The sequence below is a fragment of the Alexandromys fortis genome, unplaced genomic scaffold, assembly GCF_014885135.2.
Source record: "Alexandromys fortis isolate MF-2015 unplaced genomic scaffold, M_Fortis_MF-2015_v1.1 scaffold_148, whole genome shotgun sequence".
NCBI classification, from domain to species: Eukaryota; Metazoa; Chordata; class Mammalia; order Rodentia; family Cricetidae; genus Alexandromys; species Alexandromys fortis.
In genome coordinates this window covers 2,889,663-2,914,642 of record NW_026068019.1, presented here as the reverse complement: position 1 = coordinate 2,914,642, position 24,980 = coordinate 2,889,663, and the positions used below count along the sequence as shown (strand labels likewise).

The 24,980-nt window shown below is 36.8% G+C and overlaps 1 protein-coding gene across 11 annotated transcripts in view; it reads right to left on the bottom strand.

Moving 5' to 3' along the window:
• Positions 1–24,980, bottom strand: part of Birc6 (baculoviral IAP repeat containing 6) — a 189,692-nt gene that overhangs the window by 131,432 nt on the left and 33,280 nt on the right. For all 11 annotated transcript variants that reach the window (XR_007595527.1, XM_050162966.1, XM_050162964.1 and 8 more), the window contains exons 5-9: positions 24,169–24,280; positions 23,318–23,400; positions 18,882–19,265; positions 12,974–13,032; positions 5,371–6,765 (exon numbers count right to left, since the gene is read on the bottom strand). Coding sequence is in view for 10 of the 11 variants with exons in the window: in XM_050162966.1 (XP_050018923.1) it covers positions 5,371–6,765; positions 12,974–13,032; positions 18,882–19,265; positions 23,318–23,400; positions 24,169–24,280 (2,033 nt within the window). In the remaining variant the exon portion in view is untranslated. The remainder of the gene's footprint in view (positions 1–5,370; positions 6,766–12,973; positions 13,033–18,881; positions 19,266–23,317; positions 23,401–24,168; positions 24,281–24,980) is intronic.

The following is a 24,980-nucleotide window of genomic DNA, read 5'->3' as shown; positions in this document are numbered from 1 at the left end:
AAAATGTCTGGCAAAACTTTCGTTCTCAATATTGTTTGTTATATCTATTATTTATTATTATTGTTTATAGTTGTATTTAGGTTAGTTCTGTCTTATTTAGACAAAAAGAGGGAGATGTAGGGATAAGCCCTCCCCTTGGGGGCGGGCTGCCCTCGGGCGTATGTTTACTGATAAATTGGGGGGGCAGAGGCTGCGTGCCCCTTCCTGCCTGGGTTTCGTGAGTCTGGTTTTGTCATTAAAAACTTGTTCAAATACCTATTATCATTGGTCTCCATTAATCAAACCGCCACAAGTAGAAAGCAGTAAAAAGGTAGTTATATAATGTAAAGGGCTCAATTCAGCAAAGAACAAGAAAATTCAGTAGCAGGGTGGCAGAAATAGTAGGGTCTGTCCCCATATCTGTCCCAACTCCCTGCATAGAGACAGAAGGATCACTGGAGTTTCATCATGATTCAACTAGTTTCAGGTTGAGAGATCCTCTACCAAAAGAAACACAGTACAGAATAGCAAACATTTGCCTCTGGCCTCCATGAGCAAAGGGGCATATGCAAAAGCACAAACAAAGCAACAAAACCTAATACAAAAATGCTGTAATCAAATCAGTATGATACTAAAATAAAAAAGACACATAAACAAATAGAACACATAAGCACTAGGGAGGCAGAGGCAGGCGGATCTCTGTGAGTTCGAGACCAGCCTGGTCTACAGAGCTAGTTCCAGGACAGGCTCCAAAGCCACAGAGAAACCCTGTCTCGAAAAACAAAACAAAACAAGACAAATCCATATAGCTACAACCAACTGATTTTCAAAAACATGCAAAGTACATAAACTAAAGTATGATCATTTCAATAAATAGTTTGTGGGAAAGTAGATGTCCAAATGCAGAATAAATATAAACCACTATATATTACCAATTGTAAGTACCAGCTCAAAGAGAATTATACTTAAATGTACGACCTGATAACCCCACCACATCGGAGGCTAAAGGAGGAAAATGTCTGAGTTTGAGGGTAGCCTGAACTACATAGTATATTCCAGTCATGTCTGGGCTACAGAATAAGATCTTATCTCAAAAGAAATAAAAAGGTAAAAAAACAAAAAAACTCAAAAGTATGAAAAGTACTAGAACAAAACAAAGGAGAACTGTTTCAGAAGAGTGAAATGAGCCAAGGTTTAATTTTGAGATCAGACTCCAAAAGCAAAAGAAATAAATGGTAAAATAAACAAACGACATTACATAGAACTAAAAAGCTACTATATAACAATAAGAATCATCGCCAGGCGCGATGGTGCACACCTTTAATCCCACCACTCAGGAACTGTAGGCAGTCAGATCTCTGAGTTCAAGGACAGTTTGGTCTAACTAGCAAACTCTAGAACAGCCAATGCTACAAAGAAACAGTAAAAAACATTCAACAGAGCACAGACCCAACAAATAAAATCAGTGAGAACATGTGGAATGCATACATACAAGAAGGTGATATCAAATATATACAAGGAATTCCAAACACTCAACGGGGAAAAAAGAGACAGCGCAGTAATAAAGAACACTCACTGGTTGCTCTTACAGAGAACGTGGCAGCTCATAACCCTCCAGTCACAGAAGAGCTTCTGGCCTCCTCAGGTACTGCATGAATGTAGTATACAGACATACATGCATGAAAATACCCATAAAGTATGGGAGCCGGTGACCTGGCTCAGTAAGTAGACACTTGCTGTCAAGCCTGACAAGTCAAGAGTTCAACCCCAGAAACCAATATGGTATAAGGGGAGAGAGAGCTTGAGCACACCACAAATGGGGCGAGGGGGTGCAGGATGGAGGTTACCCAAAATACTTTAATTGCAGAAGCACAATACACTCCAGTAATTCTACTACTGGGTAAATTACCACCAACGGAAATCATTTGTCAAAGAGACATTTCATACCCAAATTAATGAAAATACTGAATTTACCATAGCCCAAGAAATGGAAACAACCTAAGTGCCCTTAACTCATGAATCAAAGAAAAAAAAAATCTGGCACATATATACTACTCGGCTATATAAGAGAATGAATGGGGCTGAAGAGATGTTTCAGTGGTTAAGAGCACTGACTGCTCTTTCAGAAGACAAGGGTTCAACTTCCAGCACCAGCTTACAGTTGTCTGTGACTACAGTTTCAGGGACCCAGAAACACTTACACAGGCATACACACAGGAAAAACATCAATGCACATAAAAATAAAAAAGCAGATTTTAGCTGGGAAGTGATGGTGCGAGTCATCTCCCAGCAGAGGCAGGTGGATCTCTAAGTTTAAGGCGAACCTGGAACTACAGAGTGAGTTCCAGGACAAGCCAGAGCTATTACACTGAAAGAAAAAACCTGTCTCAAAATAAGCAATAATAATAATAATAAATTAAAAAATGACATGGGTAGAACTAGAGATCATTATGTTAAGCAAAATAAATCAGAAAAGTACCTCAATGAGATAACTCGTGTAAAATCTAAAAAAGTTCATCTCGTGTAAGTTCACAGCAAAATCGTAGTTACAGAGGCCAGGGACAGGAAAGAGAGAAATGTGAAATCAATGAACACTAATACAGCAGGAAGCAGCTCTGGATAGCTACTATACACTATGTTGCACATAACATCATATAGGAACATGTCAAAGAACCAAAACAGAGGACCTCAAAGTTTTCCCCACAAAGAAATGGTGAATAAGGCATAATGTTTAATATTATTTAAATATTAATCAATATTATATAGATGTATCAAATATTATAATGGTAATTCAATGACAATGTGTAACTTCTAGTTTTTGTTCATGTTACACTCATTTAATTATAAAAATTTTTAGGCTGGCAGTGGTGGCTTATAATCCCAGCACTTGGGAGACAGGCAGGTGGATCTCTGTGAGTTTGAGGCCAACCTGGTCTACAAAGTGAGTTCCAGGACAGTCAGGACTGTTATACAGAGAAACCCTGTCTCGGGGAAAAAAAAAAAAAATTTTTTTTTTTAGACTCCAAATGTGGTGTCACATGCTTTTAATTCCACTTTAATTCCAGCACTTGGGAGGGAGAGGCAGGTGGATCTTTGTGCGTTCAAGGCCAGCCTGGTCTACAGAGCACTTCCAGTAGCTGAAGAAATGGCTAAGTAGGTAAAGAATTTGCCAACAAAGCATGAGGATTGGAGTTTGGATGTGCAGACCTTATGGAACATCAGATGGGTATGGTGGCCACCTGTAATTCTAATGCTCAGGAGGCAGAGACAAAAGACACTTGGAACAAGCTGGTTAGCTAGACTAGCTGATCAAGATCTAGATGAAACTGAGATTGCCTCAATAAAGATGGAGAATTGGAGAGACTCAACATCGGCCTTGGGATGACAACTCAAACCAGATCACACACAGGGCAAGGATGCTTGCTTTAGTTCTCCAGCAGCTGGTCCTGTTAGCACCTGAAATCCCAGCATTGAAGAGAGTTCAAGGACACTTAAGAAAATTAACTCATTAGGAGAGATTGCTTCCTGGGAACCCTGCTGTCCCAACTCTTAGAATATATCAATCTACTTTCAAATATTAGTCTTACTAAATTATATACCATCAAATAACTGAAATAATTAAACCCTTACTACATTTCTACAAATACTAGTATCTTACAAGCATGTGCCCGGGCCAAACCACTCAAGCATCATATTAAATGATTCATGGCAAGAAGACAACTTCTCAGATCTTCCATACTAAACACTATGAAGAATTCATTTTAAGAATCCTCAGCTTTTGCTATACTATGACAGTGCAGTGTATACATAGTTTAAAAGGATCAGACAACAAACAAACTAGCTTAGAATCCTGTCTACCATTCATTAACTCTGTAATGAGGACAAGTTACTGAACTCTCCTTTACTTAGTTTACTAATCTGGAAAATGGGCTCTACTAAAAAGCATATACATTATAAAGTTGATATGATCACTGGCAGAGTAACAAACTGACACGTGATCAGTAAGCTAAAATTCCTCAGAACCTTATAGGACTTGAAAGAGATACTCTCAAGTCTTACCCATACTTTAAAGTTTGTATCATTCAAAAGGTATGCTGAACATACTGTTTATCAGCTTACTTTTATTTTAATACAATTTGAATACTTTTTCCCACTGGATGTAGCTCAAAAATGCAATCTGGACCAAATCAATACACTAGCTACTAACTTCTTTGGCTAAGCCCTGATAATCTACTTAACCTAAAGCACAGATAATGAGTGAAGTTTTTCCCAAATCCACCAAGTCTTAGCTTTAATCATCTAAGCATCAAAAATTTTGTGGCCCTACAATTCCAACTAACCTACCAACAGCAAACAGTATTTGTTATGCCTCAAAAGCTCAGTAATTCTTGTCAAAATCTGTTGTACAGTTACTTGATTTACACAAATATTTGGAGAAATATTAGTCCAATAGAGCCTCAAATGTTGAGAAACTAATCTTTTTATCTACCAAAGATTATGAGTAAAGAGAATCAAACACTTAACACTTTATAAAACTAAGGATTAATTGCCAAGTAATTGCTAAATTCTTTTTTTTCCAGACGTAATCTGTGCCAGAAACTTTATATACATTATTTAAATATAATGAGCCTAAGCAATAGACTATGGCAGCTAATCAACTTGACAGTATTAAGAGATGCCTAAAAACTAAAAAAGTATCTGTAAGTACATCTATGAGAGCATTTGCACAAAGGAGTAGAGGTGGGGAATTGTCCTGAATGTAGGGGTCCCTTTGGAATCAAAGAACCACAAGCTATCATCATTCTCTCTTCCCTCACCTTACACACACACACTATTGCTCTGTATGTGCCATGACACAAGTTTCCCTGTCCAGTCATATGTTCCTAACAGTGACAAACTAAATGTCTGACACCAAGTGCCCGAGGTAAGTCCCTCCTCCTTATGTCAGTGCGTTGTCATATCTTGGGTAGGGCGTCTATCCTATTTTCTGAAGAAACTAGGTTCACAAATGTAGGCAGAGTCAGTCAGTATTCAGAAAAATATCAGGATACCTGTTCTTGAAGTTAAGCAAAGATCTTTCTTGCCACACAATCCAGGCTGGCCTTGAACTCATGACCTTGGAGTTTTAGGGTCCCAAGTAAAGCTTTGTATTCAGCTAGAAAGATACTTTCTGATGACTTACTAAGTTACTCACAAATAGATTTCTTGCATAGGGGACATTTTAAAAATAAAGAAAAAATTAAGGTCAGTAAAAATAGTAGTGAAATGGACCACTACATTATTTAAACACAAAGAAGAACCCTCTCTCAAACAGACCTAAAATTTATACTAGGTATGTACATAGACAAATGCCACATAAAAATATTGAGAAGAATCAAGCCAACAGCTCACCTTTGGTGCACGCACACAGCCTATCTGTGCCTGAGCAGTAAATGACAGAAACAAATGTATCCTGTTCTTCAGTGCCCTCCTTTTTGGGAGGCTCCACTTTGGCCAAAATTTCAAAGTTTGAAAGGTCTAATACTTTCACATAGCCTCCCTGAGTGGTTATCACCAGGTGTCCAAGAGTAGAAATGTCAGACTTCTTTTCTCTTTCAATCCCATTCTTTGAGGTTGACTGCACGTCCTCAGCAGGCTCTTCACAGTCATCCTCTCGATTATCCAGTATATCTGGTGGAAGCAATATGAGCGAGGTAATTGTGTCCTGGGGATCTTTGATATGTTGGATTTTTACTGGCTCCTCTTCTAAAGTCACTATTCGAGTGGTATAATTCATTTTGTAAAGAACTAAATATCCACCACTAACATTCCTCTGCTCCGGATGGATGATCAAAGGAGTTGGTACATCTGCTGGTGACTCGTGTTGGATCACACTAATATTTGCACCATTCACTACAGCAAGATTGGACTCCAGCTCACCTTTCCGTCTATTACATAGTGCAGAATTTAATTTATTTAAATTATTCAAGGCCTCGACTTGATTTATTGCACTCAACGATTCAACAGAGCATGTCCGCAGTCCTACCAACAAATGAATTCCATCAGCACAAGGAGTTATGGAGTCTATACAAAGAGTCTCCTCCTCTGCAAACTTTGGTAGCCTCAAGCACTGAACCAAAGTCCCAGGCTTGGGTAGCACAGAGTTCCACTTCTCAGAATCTGGAGAGGTGAGGCTGGCTGCTGCATCTGCAAACTGCTGAATGTAAGTCACAGGAGGATCCTGCAACAACAACTGTTCCTGGTTATCCAATTCCATTTCAATAATCTGTGGAACCGTAAAACCGTCATCGTGCAAACTTTTACTCATAATATTGTTCATCTGTGAAAAGATTTTTCCTGCTTTCTCATCAGATTCTTTGATACTATAAAGAAGTAAAACAGGCAAAGTCCTCCTTACCAGAGGAGAATTCAGTTCTGAATTTGTGCAGGATTCATTGTCAGTTGACCCTTGTTCTGATATACTTTCGCCCTGAGTTCTGCTTAAACCATCCAGTGACCGGTGGGAATTACTACTAATGGGTGAGGTAGCGGGAGATTTATATGTTAATAAACCTCCAGCCAATAAACATGGAAAGGGAATGTTGTGTTGCTCCTGGTGCTTCTCCTTTGTCTTTTCATTCTTAGAGTTTGTTAAGCAAGGATTTGCCCCAAGTTCTTCAAGATCTTTAACAGTATCCTCAAGCACGTTTGCCACAATCTCCCATTGCAATTTTTCTGGCTGCTGGAGAATGCTGAGTGCTGTTATATCAAGGCTTATTTCCATGGCTTCCTTTTGTGACGTATGCCCTTTGAAAACAAACAACATATTAGATGCAGCAAGCGGCCTTGGTGATGTTAATTGCAATCAGTACTTCAATGAGCTTTTTTCCTAATTCATCTGGTCTATGCATTATATCAAAGACAAGAATTCAAAGTATTTTATGGCTACACGATAGATAAGCAGGTAATTATATTCGCCCCCCCCAGCGAGACTCAGCTCCATCACTGGCACACACATGGCAGAAGAAAATTAACTCCCACAAGCTGCCCCTCTGGCCTTCACATGTATACATGTGCCCATACATATATACACATACAAAATTAAGTGATTTCTAAATTTCAAGTATTTTAAAAGAAACTTATTCAAATCTCAGATAACTCTATGTAAGAAAATTAAAAAAAACTATTCAAGAAATTCAAAATTATTTTCAGCTCAAATACATTCTTTACAAAACTAAAGAAAAAATGATTTTTGAGGCATGGAAAGGTAAAGAAAATTACTATATTTAGTCACTGCTTTAAAATTATATTAAAAGAATAAAATTTCTGGACTTCAATTCTAAACCAAAAAAGAGACGCAACACTATTTGTGCATTGTAATTTATGCACTCTCTTAAATACTTAAGAAAAAACACTATAATCTCAAGTCCTCTCTTCTTAATACTTTAAGATTCAAAGCACCATTTCTTCTCTCTTGCTTCACAATACAAACAGTCATGTTTGGACAAAAATCCCACCAATGACAACAGTCAACCATCCACTTTGGTAGTCTAACACCAAACTGAAAATTCTTTCAACCAATCTTGGTTTTTATTTTTGTTCTTTTTTTAATTTTTCAATAATATGTAATAGTCAGTAATAACGATGTAAAAACAACTCTTATAGGCAAAAATAAAGAAAAATTAGAACTTCTTTTATAATTAGGCAGGAAGAGTCAAAAGAATATTAAATGAAGTGTGTAGATGCACAAGCAAGTGGTAAGTAAGGACTCAGTGGACCACTGAGGTGTTCTGTTATATACCAGTAGAGTCCCTTTAAAGCTCACTTACAGTGTTAGCCAGGATGTCCCAATATCTGGGATAATCTTCACATCACATACTACTACTAGCCACTACCACTGAAATCTTTTATAACTGAAGTAGAAAAACCAGACTGTTTATTCCTTCCATATTTTGTATCTAGAATAACAAACAGCCACTTCACTAAATAGCATTGTCTTATATCTACTTTCTCAGACTGGAAACTCTTAGTAAAAAGAAAAAAGTGTTTTTATAGTTTTCAATATATATAATATATCCTGAAGATGCTTACCTATTTGTTGGAATAAATTAAAAAAATTAAATGACTTTTTAAAGTTGTGACAAGAAATTGTTCGAATAGAATAGTTTTAATCTATTTTTATATTAAATCAAATAAATCCACAAAGCACAAAAAGTTAAGACAATACTGAAAGTAAATGGCATGTATAGTAAAACTGTTGAAAAGGAAATAATAGACTAGGTTGGGTGGCTCACTGCTGTAATCCCAAGATTCAAGAGACTGAGCTGGGAGGATTACTCTGAGATGAAGCCAGTCTAGGCTATATAAAGAGCTATAAGACAAGCTAGGATACAATGTGAGACCCTACGCAAAGAAAGCAAAAAAACTAGAAAATAAATATATAACAGAAAAATACAGTAAATGGTCCTACTTTTCTACTTCCTATTATAAAAACTCAATGCACATATGGGAAACAGGATAACTCGTTGAGAAAAACTGACACCTCTAACTCTCTTCCTCCTCCTTCAATTTTGTTTGCAGTACCCTGGAATAACATGACCCCATGCATGTCAAGCAACTACTTACTCTGCCACTGAACAACAGCCAGACCCTTAACTCAGAATTTCTAGAAACCAACAAGACCACATAATAACTATATTTTTATGCAACATACCTGCAATGCAATACTTTCCAATCACTTTGAGTAATAATCCTTCTGTAGCTCGCTTTCGTAAGTAGTATCAAAGCCACAGTTTCCAACAGTCATACTTCCTGAGCTAAGCAATTGGATTTTGTCTTGGCTCTTTCCTAAAGTTGAAGTTCAATTTGTACTCAATTCTCATGCCAACCCTTCTTTGCAGTCTTCCTGAGAAGTCATGTTTCCTTAATTCTTATACATGGTTCAGACAAAAAACTTTTCTCTTTGAAATTAACTAGGAACTTTCAAAACTTACAATCTTCAACCAAAAAACAGATGCCTCTTATTGTGTACTCATAATTTTGAGGTTAATACATTCTACAATTCTTTGAACTATGTCACTCAAACTAATACAAATCACTCAGAGTTGTAAAGCTCTGAAATGGCACCTAAAATTTTTAAGATGCTACAAAATAAGACTACATCTCTTATAACTATCAAGCTTAGATATGCTTATGCCATGATTCTCTAAAAAGTTAATGATATAAAAACATGCCATTACCAGGCAGTGGTGACCATACCTATAATTCCAGAGGCAGAGGCAGGCAGATCTCTGTGAGTTCAAGGCCAGCCTGGTGTACAGAATTAGTTCTAGGACGGTCAGTGCTACACAGGAAAACCCTGTCTTGAAAAACGAAAGGGGGTGGGGAGGATGGTTAGAATTTATATGTTTAAAATTAGTTGCACAAAAATGTATCTTCCTATGAAAGAATAGCCCACTTGCAACCCTCAAATGAAGAAATTAACTAGGGCTAGGAAGATGGGCTCAGTCAATAAAGTATCTATCTTATAAGAAAGCATGAGAGACCTGAATTCAATCCCCAAAACCCATATAAAATAACCCAGGCATGCAAGAAGATTTGTAACCAGTACTGGGGAGGCCAGGACAAGCAGGTTCCTAAGGCTCACTCAACAAATGGTCTAGCCTAGAACTGGTAAACTTTAAGTCAAAGAGATTCTATCTCAAAAAAAAAAAATCACTGTAGGTGTTTGGCCTCCACACACATGAACTCACACTCATGTACACTACACATATTAAATACAAATAAAGGAATATAAAATTTTTAAACTGGAAGGATTTTATCCCTTACTCCATGATCTTTTAATTTTATTTAAAGACAACACTTCTTTTAAAAATGTATCACATGGGGCTGGAGAGATGGCTCAGTGGTTAAGAGTATTGACTGTTCTTCCAGAGGACCTGAGTTCAATTCCCACCAACCACACAAAGGCTTACAACCATCTGTAATGAGATCTGGCGCCCTCTTCTGGCATGCGGGCATAATGGAGGCAGAATGTTGTATACATAATAAATAAATAAAAACTTTAAAAAAAAAGTATCACATGTACCAAGAAGAATATACCATGAGGACCCTGGAAAGCACTACACACCTTTGATCCCAACACTCACGAGACAGAAGCTCAAAACTGTGAGTTCAAGGCTAGCCTAATCTATATAGCAACTTCCAAATCAGTCAGAGCTACATAATGAGATCCTGTCCCAAAAGAGAAAGAATATATAATAAATTTATGGGTATTAGAAACTGAAACACATCCTAAGCCAATGTGGAAAATCAACAAGAACAGAAGAAAACATAATGATAGAAGATAAGTAAGAACATAGTCCAAGTGCAAGTATTATCTGAGGGGTGAAACAGAGTCTTGCTATATCAGCCAGCCAGGCTAAAACTATTAGCATTCCTCCTAATCACAGCCATGACAGATTGTGGCATGTGCCAGAATGCCCAGAAAATGTTAAGTGCTATTAAACCCAAAAATATATAATAAAATCCGTAAACCAAAAGAAAAGAACAAAAAAGTTGCTATAGTTAAAACCAAAGTATTTTTAAGAAAAGGGGACGTTGAAGAACACTTATTGCAAACATTTAACAAATAAAAAACTTAAACCCAGAAGGTTTTGCGTGCATACCCTATTTTTCCATAGAAGATTTTAAAACTGTAATATCCAGAGAAAACCTGTCTTGAAAAACAAAAAAAATAAAAAAATAAAAAAAATGTATTATCAAGCTGCTTCTGTCTTTGTAAAAGAGTAGCAAAGAGGTCATTTCTTTCATTACGCTAAATTGTGTGCATTTGGTTTGTGTGTATATACACGCAACATGGAGCATGTGTGGAGGTCCAAGGAAACTTATGGGACTCTGCTGTCTCCTTCAACCTCAAAAGATCCAAGTCATGGGCTGGAGAAATGGCTCAGTGGATAAGAGCATTGCCTGCTCTTCCAAAGGTCCTGAATTCAATTCCCGGCAACCACATGGTGGCTCACAACTATCTGTAATGAGGTCTGGTGCCCTCTTCTGGCCTGCAGACATACACACAGACAGAATATTGTATAATAAATAAATATTTTTTTTTTTTTTTAAGAAAAAGACCTAACTCAAGTATGTCAGCAGGGTTGGCAGTAAGTATCAATTACCTACTGAACCATTTTGCCAGCCTGATCTAAAAATGTTTTAAACTTTATTTATTGTATGTGCATTGGTGTTTTGCCTGCATGCATGCATACATCCCCTGAAAACTGGAGTTATAGATATGTGTGAGCTACCGTGTGGATGCTGGGAATTGAACCCAGGTTCTCCGGAAGATCATCCAATGCTTTTAACCACTGAGCCATCTCTCTAGTCCTCTATTTTAAACTTTCTAAATGAAATCAATTCTTTTACCTTTCTAGAATTATGTTTTATCATTCAGGGTATTTTCACATCCTTTATGGTTTTTTTGTCCCATGACTAAGAACTTGAAAAATGATAGTTAATCCAAAATAAGTATGGCCTTCCTTGTAGAAGTTTCAAGAACATTTCACAGCAAATCAGAACTTAGAGAGCATTCACTATGCTATAATAATTATAGTTTTTAACTACTACACTACAAAAACCCATGTTTCTTCTAAGGACACATGTTACATGTCCTTGACATGGCCATGAAATGACATTAAGTTACTGTCACAGTCACAATAACCATCACTTTTTAAAAACTGGGCATTTCTCAGGTACTGTGTACAATTATTTATATGCAGTTATCTTATTTAATCCCTATATATTACATATATTAAATATTGTTATTTTACAGTTTAAGGAATATAATTTGACTGTAATAATAAGTAGTTTGGGATTGACACTCTAACGTGCTAGAGCAATAACAGATGGCTCAAGTAGTGTAAGGCTTGATGTACAATCCTGATGATTTAAGTTTAGATTCCCAGCACCCATGTAAAGCCAAGAACAGGAGTATCTATTTGTAACTCCAGCACTGAGGGCACATAGACAGGTGGAACTCCACAGTATTCTGTCCAGCTAGCCGAGTCAAATAGATAACCTCCCACTTTAGTAAAAGAATGTTTCGGAGGTGGTCTACACCTTTAATTCCAGCACTTGGGAGGCAGAGGCAGGCAGATCTCTGTGAGTTCAAGGCCAGCCTGAACTACAGAGTGAGTTCCCAGGACAGTTAGGGCTACACAGTGAAATCCTGTCTTGAAAAACCAAAGACAAATAGACACAGAGAGACAGAGAGAGAAACTGAGAATGTTTTATAAACTAAGGTTGAAAAAAAGGCAAAGACATTCAACACATCCACCTGCAGTTTCCTCAGGTATATGCACAGATGAGTATACTCAAACACGTATGTGTCCACAAAGAAAAAAATGTAATATAATAAAATTATTGAGATGCACACCTCCTCTATGAAAAAATATTTAAAAACATGGCACGCATAAGTCATGTTGACACATATCTACAATCCAACACTGAAGAGGCTAAGGCAAGAAGACCACAGAGTTCACTATCAGTCTAAGCTACATAGCAAACTCCAGACCAGCCTGGGCTACATGAACCATGTTACTTTACCTTATTATTTTATGAACAAGCAAGGCAACATCTACTTGACACGACAATGCCTATGACTTCACAGTTTCAGCTTTTGTGCGTATCAAGAACTTTGATTTAAACATTACATTTATTTAACTGACTATAGCATACAAATAAGCACAATTTTCATCCCCTGGTATATGTGACAAAGATTTAATATACCTAATACTTTATTTCCTTTGAATGAATAAGTTGTTTCTCATTTAAATTTGAATTAGAGAACACAATGTTCTCATACTTAATGAAGATCTCTAAAAAACACAGAAAACTGAAAATATTGTATCAGTAAAGATCTCCAATTTCACTAGGAAATTAAGAATCAATTAGTGTTAAGATTTACTTTGAACTGTATAAGTATAAGGATATATAAAATACATTATCTAAGATTTTTACATACCCGTCACAGAATCTGATCTGGAATGCTCTTCGCTGTCTGAATCCTCCAGTAAATCATCGCTTAAAAGACAAAGTAAGAACAATTTAAACTTTAAAAAAAAAAATTGTTGTACCTTATGGGCTATAGATATACATCAGCTACAGTATAAGAGCCTGGCATGCATAAGACCTTGGATTCAATCCCCAGCACCCAAAAAAATAACATACATCACATAAGAAAGCAACAAGACACAGCATGGTTGTGTATGGCTAGTCTCTTGTGCTATAGTAGGGGCAATGCTGAGGATCAAACTTAGAGCTCTATGTGTTCTACTCAAAGACTGTTAACTCTGAACTAGGGACTGGAGAGATGGGTCATTGGTTAAGAGCACTTGTTGCTCTTAAAGAGGACCCAGGTTCATTTCCCAGCACCCACATACATGGTGGTTCAATTTTCTGAGAGCTCTAATCCCCTCTTTTGACCTCCACGGGCACTAGACATGCATGTGGTGCACATACATACACACAGGCAAAACACTCACGTACCTAAAATAAAATATTTAAAACATAAGAAAAAAACTAAGGCCGGGCAGTGGTGGTGCACGCCTTTAACCCCAGCACTCGGGAGGCAGAGGCAGGCAGATCTCTGTGAGTTCGAGACCAGCCTGGTCTACAGAACTAGTTCCAGGACAGGCTCCAAAGCCACAAAGAAACCCTGTCTCGAAAAAAAAAAAAAAAAAAAAAAAAGAAGAAGAAGAAAGAAGGAGGAGGAGGAGGAGGAGGAGGAGGAGGAGGAGGAGAAGAAGAAGAAGAAGAAGAAGAAGAAGAAGAAGAAGAAGAAGAAGACTAAGCTATAACCCCAGCACTGAAAAGCAATGTTAAAACAACTATTACACAAATCAAACACAAGCAATATACAAACTGCTAAAAAGAAATGTGATATTTAAGTTTGATAAATAACTGATAAACAATTATAAATCATTAAATGAATGTCTACAGTGAAGAATTTTGTGTGGAAGGAAACCTCTAAATCTTTGCAACATTTATAGGTATGTGAATCTGTAACTGAAAGTAACTTAAAACAAGCAAAAGCGTAAAAGAGAGTGGCAATTAGTCAAACTGAACTTGAACTTGTAGAGTAAAACTAACAACTAAACAGCTATGTGTATGTATATGAAATGTTTTATATGTGTATTCACACCAACAGTCATTTTGTTTTAACCATAAGCTTTAGGTGTGTTTATTGTATGAGACACGCAAGGTTAAGTGTCACAATCAAAAGATAGGAGTAAAGACAAGACAATGGTCTGTATAATATGAACGTCCTGTTTGTTGGGGTTTTTGTCCTGCCCGGTTCCCACAGCTGATTAGCCCCAAAGAAAATCACACAGAGATCTCTATAAGTTATAAAGCTGAGTGGCCCATTAGCTCAGTCTTCTTATTAGCTTTTGTAGCTTATATTAACCCATTATTCTTATCTATTTTAGCCATATGGCTCGGTACCTTTTTCAGCTGGCAGATCACATCCTACTTCCTTGGTGGGATATGCAGGACTGGGAGGAACAACTTCCTCCTTCCCAGAAATCTGTTCTCATTGTATCATTTTTACTTCCTGTCAGGTTTTCCCACCTATACTTCCTGCCTGGCCAATCAGCGTTTATTTAAAACATGATTGACAGAATACAGACAATTCTCCCGCACCAGGTCTGTCCTTTGCCTTTCTCTCAGATGGCCAAGAAATTGTCAGTTCCCCTCTTTGCATCAACTTTATTCATTTTCTTAGATTAATAGTCAAGCTCTACACCCTGTTGATCAACATATCACCAGTATTTTTTTAATCTTGATACTCTCATTACAAAAATAAAAAGATGTATTTTGTAGAAAGAAAATTCAATTCTCAAAAATACACTGCACTAAATCCACAGTACTTAGACATTTACTAATGCTATCTTGCATTTAAATGAAAATTTCTGCTTAAGACTGCTGGCAAAGTATCAAACACACACCTGTCTTTCCAGCTACCTGAGAGGCTGAGGCAAAAGGACTTTTGCTCAAAGTATCCAGGCCAGCCTGGGAATACAATAGGGCCTTAGAATCTGTCTTAGAAGAAAAAAGAAAGAAAAATCCCAATGCAATGCTTAAAATTTTGAAGGTTTTTTTTTTTAAACCAGTATTGGCAAATGTTTGGTGCCTTAGGTTTTTTTGTAAGTGATATTTAATGCAAAAATATTGTCAGTTCAATTCATATGATTAGCTTTTTGTTATTGTTACTTTTGTTGTTCAGTGTTGAGCCTTCTGAATGCTGGCTAAGTTATCTACCACTGAGCAGATCCCACTCCCAATTCACCATAGTTTAAAATAGTAAAAATAGTGAAAACAAGCTTAGGATCATCTGCTAACTAGTTTCAAAAATTTAAATCCTAATCACAAGAAAGAAGAAACCTAAAAAACTTAATTCTAAGAAAAATACTGTACTTGGGAGCTAGAATAAGCAAATAATAAAGCAACAGCACACGGATTTAACTACCAAAGGTCTTTTAGTATTAACCACGTATTATAAAGCTATACTGAGATAAAAGCTATAATACAATATTTTTAAAGAAAGAATTCAGTGGTCTGGACAATACAGAGGTCTGAAAGCCCTCAAAAACATAATAATTTATCCCTAAAACATTTTATAGTAAGAATTCTAAAACGGGGATGGACAGGTGTCTCAGAGATTAATATCATTGGCTGCTCTTTCGGAGATTCTTACTTCAATTCTAAGCAACCACAGGGTGGCTCACAACCATATATAATGAGATCTGGTGCCCTCTTCTGGTGTGCAGGCATACATTCAGGTAGAACACTGTATACTTAATTGATGTGGGATTTCCCTCTGTATGCTATGATTACCATTAATGAATAATGGTGATGTGTTTTCTTTGAATTTTTTGACTGTGAAGGAGCTGAGTAGAGAGATACATATCATTGTATGGGGTGTTAAGCTAAACCAGCATATATGTTCTAAAGGTATCATGACTTCCAGTTTGGGTCTAAGAATATGTTGCTTTGGAAAAGAGATTCTTCTTTTGTTTCCACAGAGGATGAGAACCTGTGGATTGCTTCCAGACTAATATGGTTTGATGAACCAAGACTTCCTGAAAGGTAGCCTTGAATACCCCCGTTTTTGTTGTTGTTATTGTTTTACTGTTGTTGTTTTTGATTTTCTGAGACAGGATTTTTCTGCTGGCTATCTTAGAACTAGCTCTGTATACCAGGCTAGCCTCAAACTCACAAAGGTTGCCCCAACTCTGCCTCCCAAGTGCTGGGATTAAAGGCATTTGTTATCATTGCTTGGCCCTACCACTTTTTCACAAAGTATTTCACCTTTTTACCAAGCAGGGATTCAACCAACCCTTGATATATTCTAAGCTTCTGTCATAAACTATGTAATACCGTGGAATATTTCTGCTGCAAGTAACAGAAGAGTATATATCTAGTCTAGGTGTGTGTGTGTGTTATATATACACACACATATATAAAACATATATTTTCCAAAGAGGAATGTGGTGATCCTAGAAGTTGACTGTGATGCAACTTTTAATCCACAAATTCAAAATATAAAACAAAGCTCTAATTGAAACTCAAGGTTTTAAATCAACAAGCCAATTTCATGATCCTCCATAATTGCCCACTAATCCTTTTTTAAAAATGACAAAAATCAAGCATTCTTAGTTCTAGTGCTATTAGCAAACCGTTAATAAGAACTCAGACAACAACAGCTAAAATGTTTGCACTCAAACTCTTAACAGATTTATAGTAACAGAAAATAGCTCTAATTTTTAATTCAGTCTATAGCAGATCTCAGGCCCAATTCCTTTATCTGCCAGTCCATTTCCACATGTTACTATCATGATAAACTACACAAACTTTCCAATTTATATGTTGTGAATTGTCAATTCCACAATTTTTATTGAACAAAATTCTGTATACTTAATAAAAACACATCACCGAGTGTAGTAGTACACCTTTAATCCCAGCACCCAAGGCAGAAGCACAGGATCTCTGGGTTTGAGGCCAGTATGGTCTACATCACAAGAACCAGACCAACCAGGGCTGTGGAATGAAATCCTGTCTCAAAAATACAGGACATGACTGCAGTATAAGAACGATCACATCATTATGACATATAGGCCATGTATCTATTAAAAGACCCGGCCTTCAATGTTTTATGTTTTTGAGTATATATTAAAAAAATATAATGATTCTCTCCTGGAAAACTCATGCAGAAGTAGTAGTAGTTAGAAGTTTTAGGAATTCTCACTGTGAATTTTAAAAATGAATCATTTAGGGCTGGAGAGATGGCTCAGTGGTTTAGAGCACTGACTGCTCTTCCAGAGGTCCTGAGTTCAATTCCCAGCAACCACGTGGTGGCTCAAAACCACCTATAATGAGATCTGGTGCCCTCTTCTGGCCTACAGGCAGGATACTGTATAAATAAATAAATAAATCTTAAATCTTAAAAAAAAAAAAGAACGATCACATCAGTAATACTGGACACCCAGAAGGTAAAGGCAGACACTCTCAATACATACAGTTAAAGATGCTCCATTTTACATCACCACTGACAGTTTTAACAAGGATTGCTAGATGCTAGGATTTATCATACACTGAATGGCTATATGGAATCTTTCATTCTATTTATTTGACTAAAACAGAGCTATGTGATATTAACCCAATTCAAAGTCAAGTGAACACTCTTAGGGAATGGAAGGTTTCCTTGACTCTCCATCCCAATCCTATAGATCAGATACAACCACAAAAACCAAGAATCTAGCAAAGAAGATAAAGAGAGACAATTCAATTACAGTGCCTCAATGTCTGTATAGGCTGCACTCCAGCTCTGAGTAGGGAAAGCAGGACAAAAAGCAACCAGACATTTCTCCCTCACTTCTGCTAATACACAGTTCCAAATAATTAGATACTCTTGTCTCATCTGAAGTCATTTTGCTACTCATTAGTGAAATTCACTTCCAGAACTTGAAGGATAAAAGAAAAGAGAAACCAGAATCATCAGGCACAACTATTCTATGGAACTATCCGGTAAAAAGTAAAATTACAAATCTAATCCACTGGCTTAATTTCAGTATGTAAACTTTTTATTAAAAAATTTAAAAAGTTTTATTTTTTTGTTATGTCTCTGATACTGAAGACAGAACTAAGGTCTTCACAAATGCTACAAATGTACTCTAATTATATATGCACATTATTTTTATAATTACATTATTTTACAATCTTTATACTTCCTAGGTTTTAGTTTTTAATGTGGCAATTACTTGATAGATAAGACTGAGATTTCCTATTACACGGTATGATATTTATTGCACAGAAATGTGATTTATAGAGTAGCTTCAGAACAATATAGTGAATAATTTGTCAAATGTATTTTAGCCTCTCTAGTATAACTATGACTGCTAGTGTTTGCTCTTTGGCATAGTGTTTTTCATTACCATATAATTATTCTTAATTACATCAGTATTTCTACCAACTCCTGTGGAAATCTACATAAAGGAAAATGTAATTTGGAGAAAAACGGTATATTACACGTTATTTTTTTACACGGTATATTTTTGTGTGGTTTTTTTTTTTTTTTTTTTGGTATTTTGAAACAAAATTCTCACTCTATGGTTCAGACTGGAATACAACTTGTAGAAGTCCTACTACTCCAGCACCAGATCTAATTAACCTGTAGTATTCTGAATGAAAACTTGAGATTCACATTGCTTTCAGATTTCCAGCCAAATAAGTTAAGAGAATATTTTCTACTCTCTAACTTAACCCATTTTCTATCTTTCTTTTCTTTCTATCTCATTAACTAATGAAGAAAATGAAATATGAAAAAAGCAAACATGTACCATTACAAATACCAATGAAACAAAATCATGTACCTGTCTCCTTCCAGTTTTGGTATGTCTGAGCAACTAGAGGAGTCTTCTAGCCATGCCAAAGTTGGTCTCCTTGAATCAACGCCTGCGCTTGGGTCTCCTGATAGGATCAGTTGCTGTACAATTGCTGGATCGTAGGCATTAATTTCAAACTTCAAGTGCACCTTCATGAGTTTGGAGACATCCCATATGCAGATCTTCCCACGTTTGGTGGCAGCAGCTAGAAACTGAGGGCAGCTCCCCGACCCAAAGCAAGATATTCTGTCAGCTCCGTCAGCAGATGGAAGCTGTGCAGGACTCGTTGCCAGTGTGACCGACAAGGGTACATTCTGGGTGTGTTCGCCTTTCACAAAGGGGCAGTTGGGGGAATGTCTCTCATGTTCAGACCTTTACAGAGTGAAAAGGGAAAGTTCACTGAAGAGCAAAGCAGGAACTCGAAAACTGTCTTCTTTATGTGTATGTTAAAAAGTCTTAATCTTACTAAACCATGCATGTTTTCGTTCGGGTGAACGGGGAGGATGGGGTGGCAAATACAAGTACTTGAATGAAAGGCATGGCTCTGAGCATGTTGAAAAAGTAAGCACTCTACCACTCAGCTGTATTTCTACCCAAACTTACTTTTCAACTGAACTTACCTTTATAAGATCACTCAATTCCACTCAATCATTCACAGTGTTTACAGTCCATATTCTAGGTGCTTATTATTAGCAGGTTTACTCACTTTAACTGACTGCAAGTGTGAAATCAGTACAAAAATTCAATTCATGACAAAATTATTTGCTCAACTTCCTAACCCTTTTAATGTTTCCTTTTGGTTTTCTTTTTCTTTTCTTTTTTGGTTTTTCAAAACAGGGTTTCTCTTTGTAGTCCTGGCAGTCCTGGAACTTACTCTGTAGAACAGACTGGCCTAGAACTCACAAGCTCTGCCTGTTTCTGTCTCTAAGTGCTGGGATTAAAGGAAAGCGGCATCACCACCCAGCCCTCCTTTTAGTTTTCTGTTCTGTGTTTCTTTTTATAATTTTTCTACTTGCAATTTCAAAGCACTACTTGAGGACAGGATTCTACTATCAAAGATGGAAAAAAAAATTGTTTCCTTACTTACAATGTTAGATAAAATTTCGCTCATAAAACATGCTGTTCTTCTGAACAGACGTATTTCTTTTCACACTGCACCTGCGGTTTACTATAGTAACATCCTGGACAATTTGTAATGTACAGATGTCTTCCGTAAATCCTTTTGCATTATATCACAAAGCACATATCTGAGTTATATTCTCTCCCAGTTTAGTTCTAGTGCATTTTCCCCCTTCTTACCTTCTTGTACCACAGTTTTAACTTTTTTACTAAACATTTATAGTCACATGTAACTGTGTAAAATAAAAGCTAACCAGTTTCATCTAATTCTAGTAATCTTTATCCCACCTTCCAGATAAGAATTAAGATCTTAACTAGTTCTAAAATATTTTTATCCATTTATGTACACTAAGAAAACAAAACAGGGTTTATTGCTTCAAACAAGTTTATTTATTTATTTGTTTATTTATTTATTGGTTTTCGAGACAGGGTTTCTCTGTGGCTTTGGAGCCTGTCCTAAAACTAGCTCTGCAGACCAGGCTGGTCTCGAACTCACAGAGATCCGCCTGCCTCTGCCTTCCAAGTGCTGGGATTAAAGGCATGTGCCACCACTGCCCGGCTTTCAAACAATTTTAGATCATCGGTGGCACTCCATAACAGCTTTCATGAAACAAGGCCATACAGAATGTTACTGACAGTGATCATTAGGGAATATCAAGTTCTTCTAACTCTCCATTGCTCACTCATCATGAATTTGTCACATTATATTAGCTACAGCACTTTTTTAAAAAAAAAAGCCATGGTCTCAGTATGCAGTGGTAGATGGCATCAAACTCACAAAAAAATCCACCTGCCTCTGTTTCCCAGATGCCACAGCACTCTTGATGGGGATTTAAGAATTTTCTAGTTTTTCAGTGCAATGGCCAAACTTGTCACAACACCAAACATACAAAAGGAATTAACTCCTTAGAGTTGAGAAGAAAAAGCAGAACTGACAGGAAGCAGAGAATACCCATTTTTTATTTCTTGAATAATTCAACCTCCCTCCAAAGTAACTCAACTCCCACAAGCAAAATATTAAGGTCATCTTTTCCCCTTTAAACTGTCTTTTCTCTGTTAAAAGATTTGGAAAGCACCCATGCTCAGCAATCTATTTTCTCACCTGTGCACTTAAGAGCAGTGAACGCAGAACATCAGAATTTACCAAATTCTTGAGAGTTTTTAAAATCCCATACTTGGTATATTCCAAACCTCTCAGCATATAAAAAAAAAAAAAAAAAAAAAAAGATGGCACGTAACTGCCCAAGCTGAAATTTTGAATCTTCTTCCCCAACATGAAAAGTTATAAAGATAGGTACCTTCCAAGTTGTGAATTGCAGCTTACACCTATAATTCCAGCACTCGGGAAACTGAAGAGGATAACTGACTTGAGTTTTAGCCCAATCTGGGTTACATAGTGAGTAGATGTGTAGTCTGGGCTCATTTTAGGATTACCTCCATTTTTAAAAGAGACAGTTTTGACTGGGTAAAGAGACACATTCCTCTGAACACAGATCAAGGTGGCAAGAGGATCAAAAATTTGATGGCAGGAAGGGCACTGTGGCATACAACTTTAATCTCAGCACAATAGAGACAGAAGCAGGTGGATCTTTTTGACTAAGCTAGTTTGGTCTATATAGTAAGCCAGAATTACATAGTGAAAACCTATCTGCTGAATAGCGAGTTCCAAAAAAGTCTAGGCTATTTGAGACCCTGTCTTAAATAGATGTGCACAAACATTCTTACATGTGTGTGTGTTTCTGGGTCAGAGATATAGTATAGCTTCATGGCTAATAGTGCAGCTGCCTTCACAGAGTTCATTCCAACTACTCACAGCAGGTACCTCATGAGCACCTGTAACTCCAACACCAGAGATCATATGCCTTTTCTGGCCTCTGAAAGCACCCTAATACACATGTGTGTACATATACAAACATACATATAAACTAAGAACTAAAATAAACTAAAAATAAAATAAAATTTAAAATATGCATCACATTCTATAATATCATTGTGATAATCCAGTTCCAGAAGATCCAACACCCTCCACACAGACATGTATGCAGGTCAAACACTAATGCACATAAAATGAAAATAAATCACTTTAAAAAATGAATAAATGAATGAATGAATAAGTAAATAAATCAATGAATGAACGAACAGAAGGGAGGCACTGGAAAAATAGGTAAAGAACACTTATTGGGGGCTGGAGAGATGGCTCAGAGGTTAAGAACATTGCCTGCTCTTCCAAAGATCATGAGTTCAATTCCCAGCAACCACATGGTGGCTCACAACCATCTGTAATGGGGTCTGATGCCCTCTTCTGGCCTTCAGGCATACACACAAACAGAATATTGTATACATAATAAATAAATNTAATGCCCTCTTCTGGCCTGCAGGCATACACACAGACAGAATATTGTATAATAAATAAATATTTTTTAAAAAAAAGAACACTTAATTGCTCTGACAAAGAACTCAGGTTCAGTTTCCAGCACATGTCCCCAGCACTCAAATGGAAGCTCACAATCACCTGTACTTATAGTTACAGGAGATCTTATATACCAAGCATGCACATGGTACACATACATACATGCAGGCAAACATTCATACATATAAAATTAAAATAAGTAACTTAATGAGCTAGGGGTATACCTTAGTGTTAGAACCCTTGACTAGAATTCTGAAGGTCCTGAGTTCAATACCAAGCACTATCAAAAGAATTTTAATTGAAAAATATAGTCTCAGATTTTCCCTACTAATAACAGCACCGACTTTAGAGAGTTACTATGGGAACTGAATGAGTTATAAAACAGTATTTAAAATAATATCAGCTATACAGTATGACAGATATTTACTGCTAGTACTTTTTTTTCTAAAATAAGGTCTCATAGTAGATATTAGTAAATCTTGGGTCTCACTACATAGCTATTGTAAATCAAGGATTAAAATGTTGTACTCTCTAATTCAGACAGAAAACATCCTCTAAAATGTTACTTAAAATTAGAACTGTACTGTAACTGTACCTCCCCTCCATGGATTCTCTGTTCACCTTTCTTCAGTGGTCAGAACTACACTGCTGAATTAGCGGGAGTGCTAGGGTTGATTTAACACAGCATCTGCTCTGGTGAGAACCTAGTTTTATTTTTTGGTACTTTCCCCATGTAGATTTTGGAAAATCTTGTAACAGGACTACCTCATTCTCATAAGATAGTGACAATAACACAGAGCAAAAAGACAAGAAGATTACATCAGGATCAGAAAAGTTAAATTTAGAAGCACTATAATACTAACAACCTACTATTCCCAGAAAACTCAAGACTCACCAAGGTTCATCTGTAGGCTCCCAACAAACGAGACATACACTACAAGTAAAGCACATGGCTCTATCATCTCCAGATGAGGCAGGCTGCAAAATATGTTAAAATAGAGGAGAGAGCAAGTAGGCAGGCAGGAATGAAAGGGAAGAAGAGAGAAAGGGAATGACCAATCATTATCAAAATGGCTTTTCAATAGCAACTCTTCAAAAAGTTCCCAATTTCAAGTACAATCTTCTAAGGAAAAAAACAATAATTTATAGTGCTACTCTGCTCATACATATATTAAGAAGTGTCTGATAAATTAGCAGGCCAGTGAGGGCAACCTTGCCTTGAGAGTAAATATATAAATAAATAAATGTAGTTTTTCACTGCATACTTCTGTCTGGTCTGCAACACATAATCCCCCATTCCTAAGTCTCCCAAGTAACAGCATTTCAGGTGTATACCATTACTTCTGCCTTGCAAAATTATTACATTACCTCAAGAATCTACTACTAGCTTATAAAAGCAAAAGTCAAACAATAAAAATAATCAAATATCCAATGAGAACATTTCCCGAAAATGACAAAAACCACATGAACTTGACAGCAAAAGGGGGGGGGGCGCTAACATGTCTAATCTGAAAGATTAAGAATTAAATAATTCAATAATTATTTGCTCCCTAAATTCCTGATGTAGGACATAGGATCAACATCACGATCAAATATGTGGCGTACAAAACACACAAGCACATATACAAACAAGCACATAGCTAGATTGCATAAAACACTTTCAAAAGAAAAAAATTTTAATTAAAATGCTGTGCTTACTAAACTTACAGTAAACTTGGAAAAACATCTATTTTTGATGTTTTTTACCTGATGATAAAATCCAGCTTGAGCCATGGGATCTGGCTGTGCCCACCTATAGCCAACATGAGGCCACGAAGTGAATGTCTCCCTTCTGTTAGCCTCGCTATACATCAGTGCCCTAAAAGTAAGCAAACAGCATGTAATTGGAGCTAGGCATCAACTAGAGGGAAACGCCTATTTAATGCTGCAGAAAATTACTGAAATATAAAAACAAGTTGAAAGAAGCTGAGTGGTAGCAGCGCACACCTTTAATCCCAGCACTCAGGAAGCTTAAACAGGTGGATCTCTGTGAGACTGAGGCCATCCTAGTCTACAAAGCAAGTTCCAGGATAGCCAGGGCTAAAAAGAAACCCTGTCTTTAAAAAAAAAAATTATTTAATTAGTTAGTTAAGATAGTTAATTGGAATGATTATGTTCAAATTTTTATTTTCAACACATACCCCTAAAAACTGTAAAGAAAAAGAAAAGCTGGTTAATGGCTACAGCAACTGGAGAATTCCACAGGCAGATTAAGTTAACTAACAATGAGTCATTACCAATCAGACAACAGGAAATGAAGAGAATGACAGAGAGCCCTGCACTTTTTCCTCAGGCCACAAGCCAGCTGAAGTGGGTCTTTGTCTCTGCTACTCTGTGTAAGCATTTAAGCAGGGCTTGTGTTTTATTTGCTTTAAATTGGTTTATTGTTCTTTTATCTAGAAAAATCTTCCTCCAGGGGAGCTATATACTCTAGCAAACTTTAGTTTAGTTTTAAAATTGGTTGAGGCACAGACAGTCTTAACCGTGTAGCCCTGGCCGTCCTGAAACTCACCATGCAG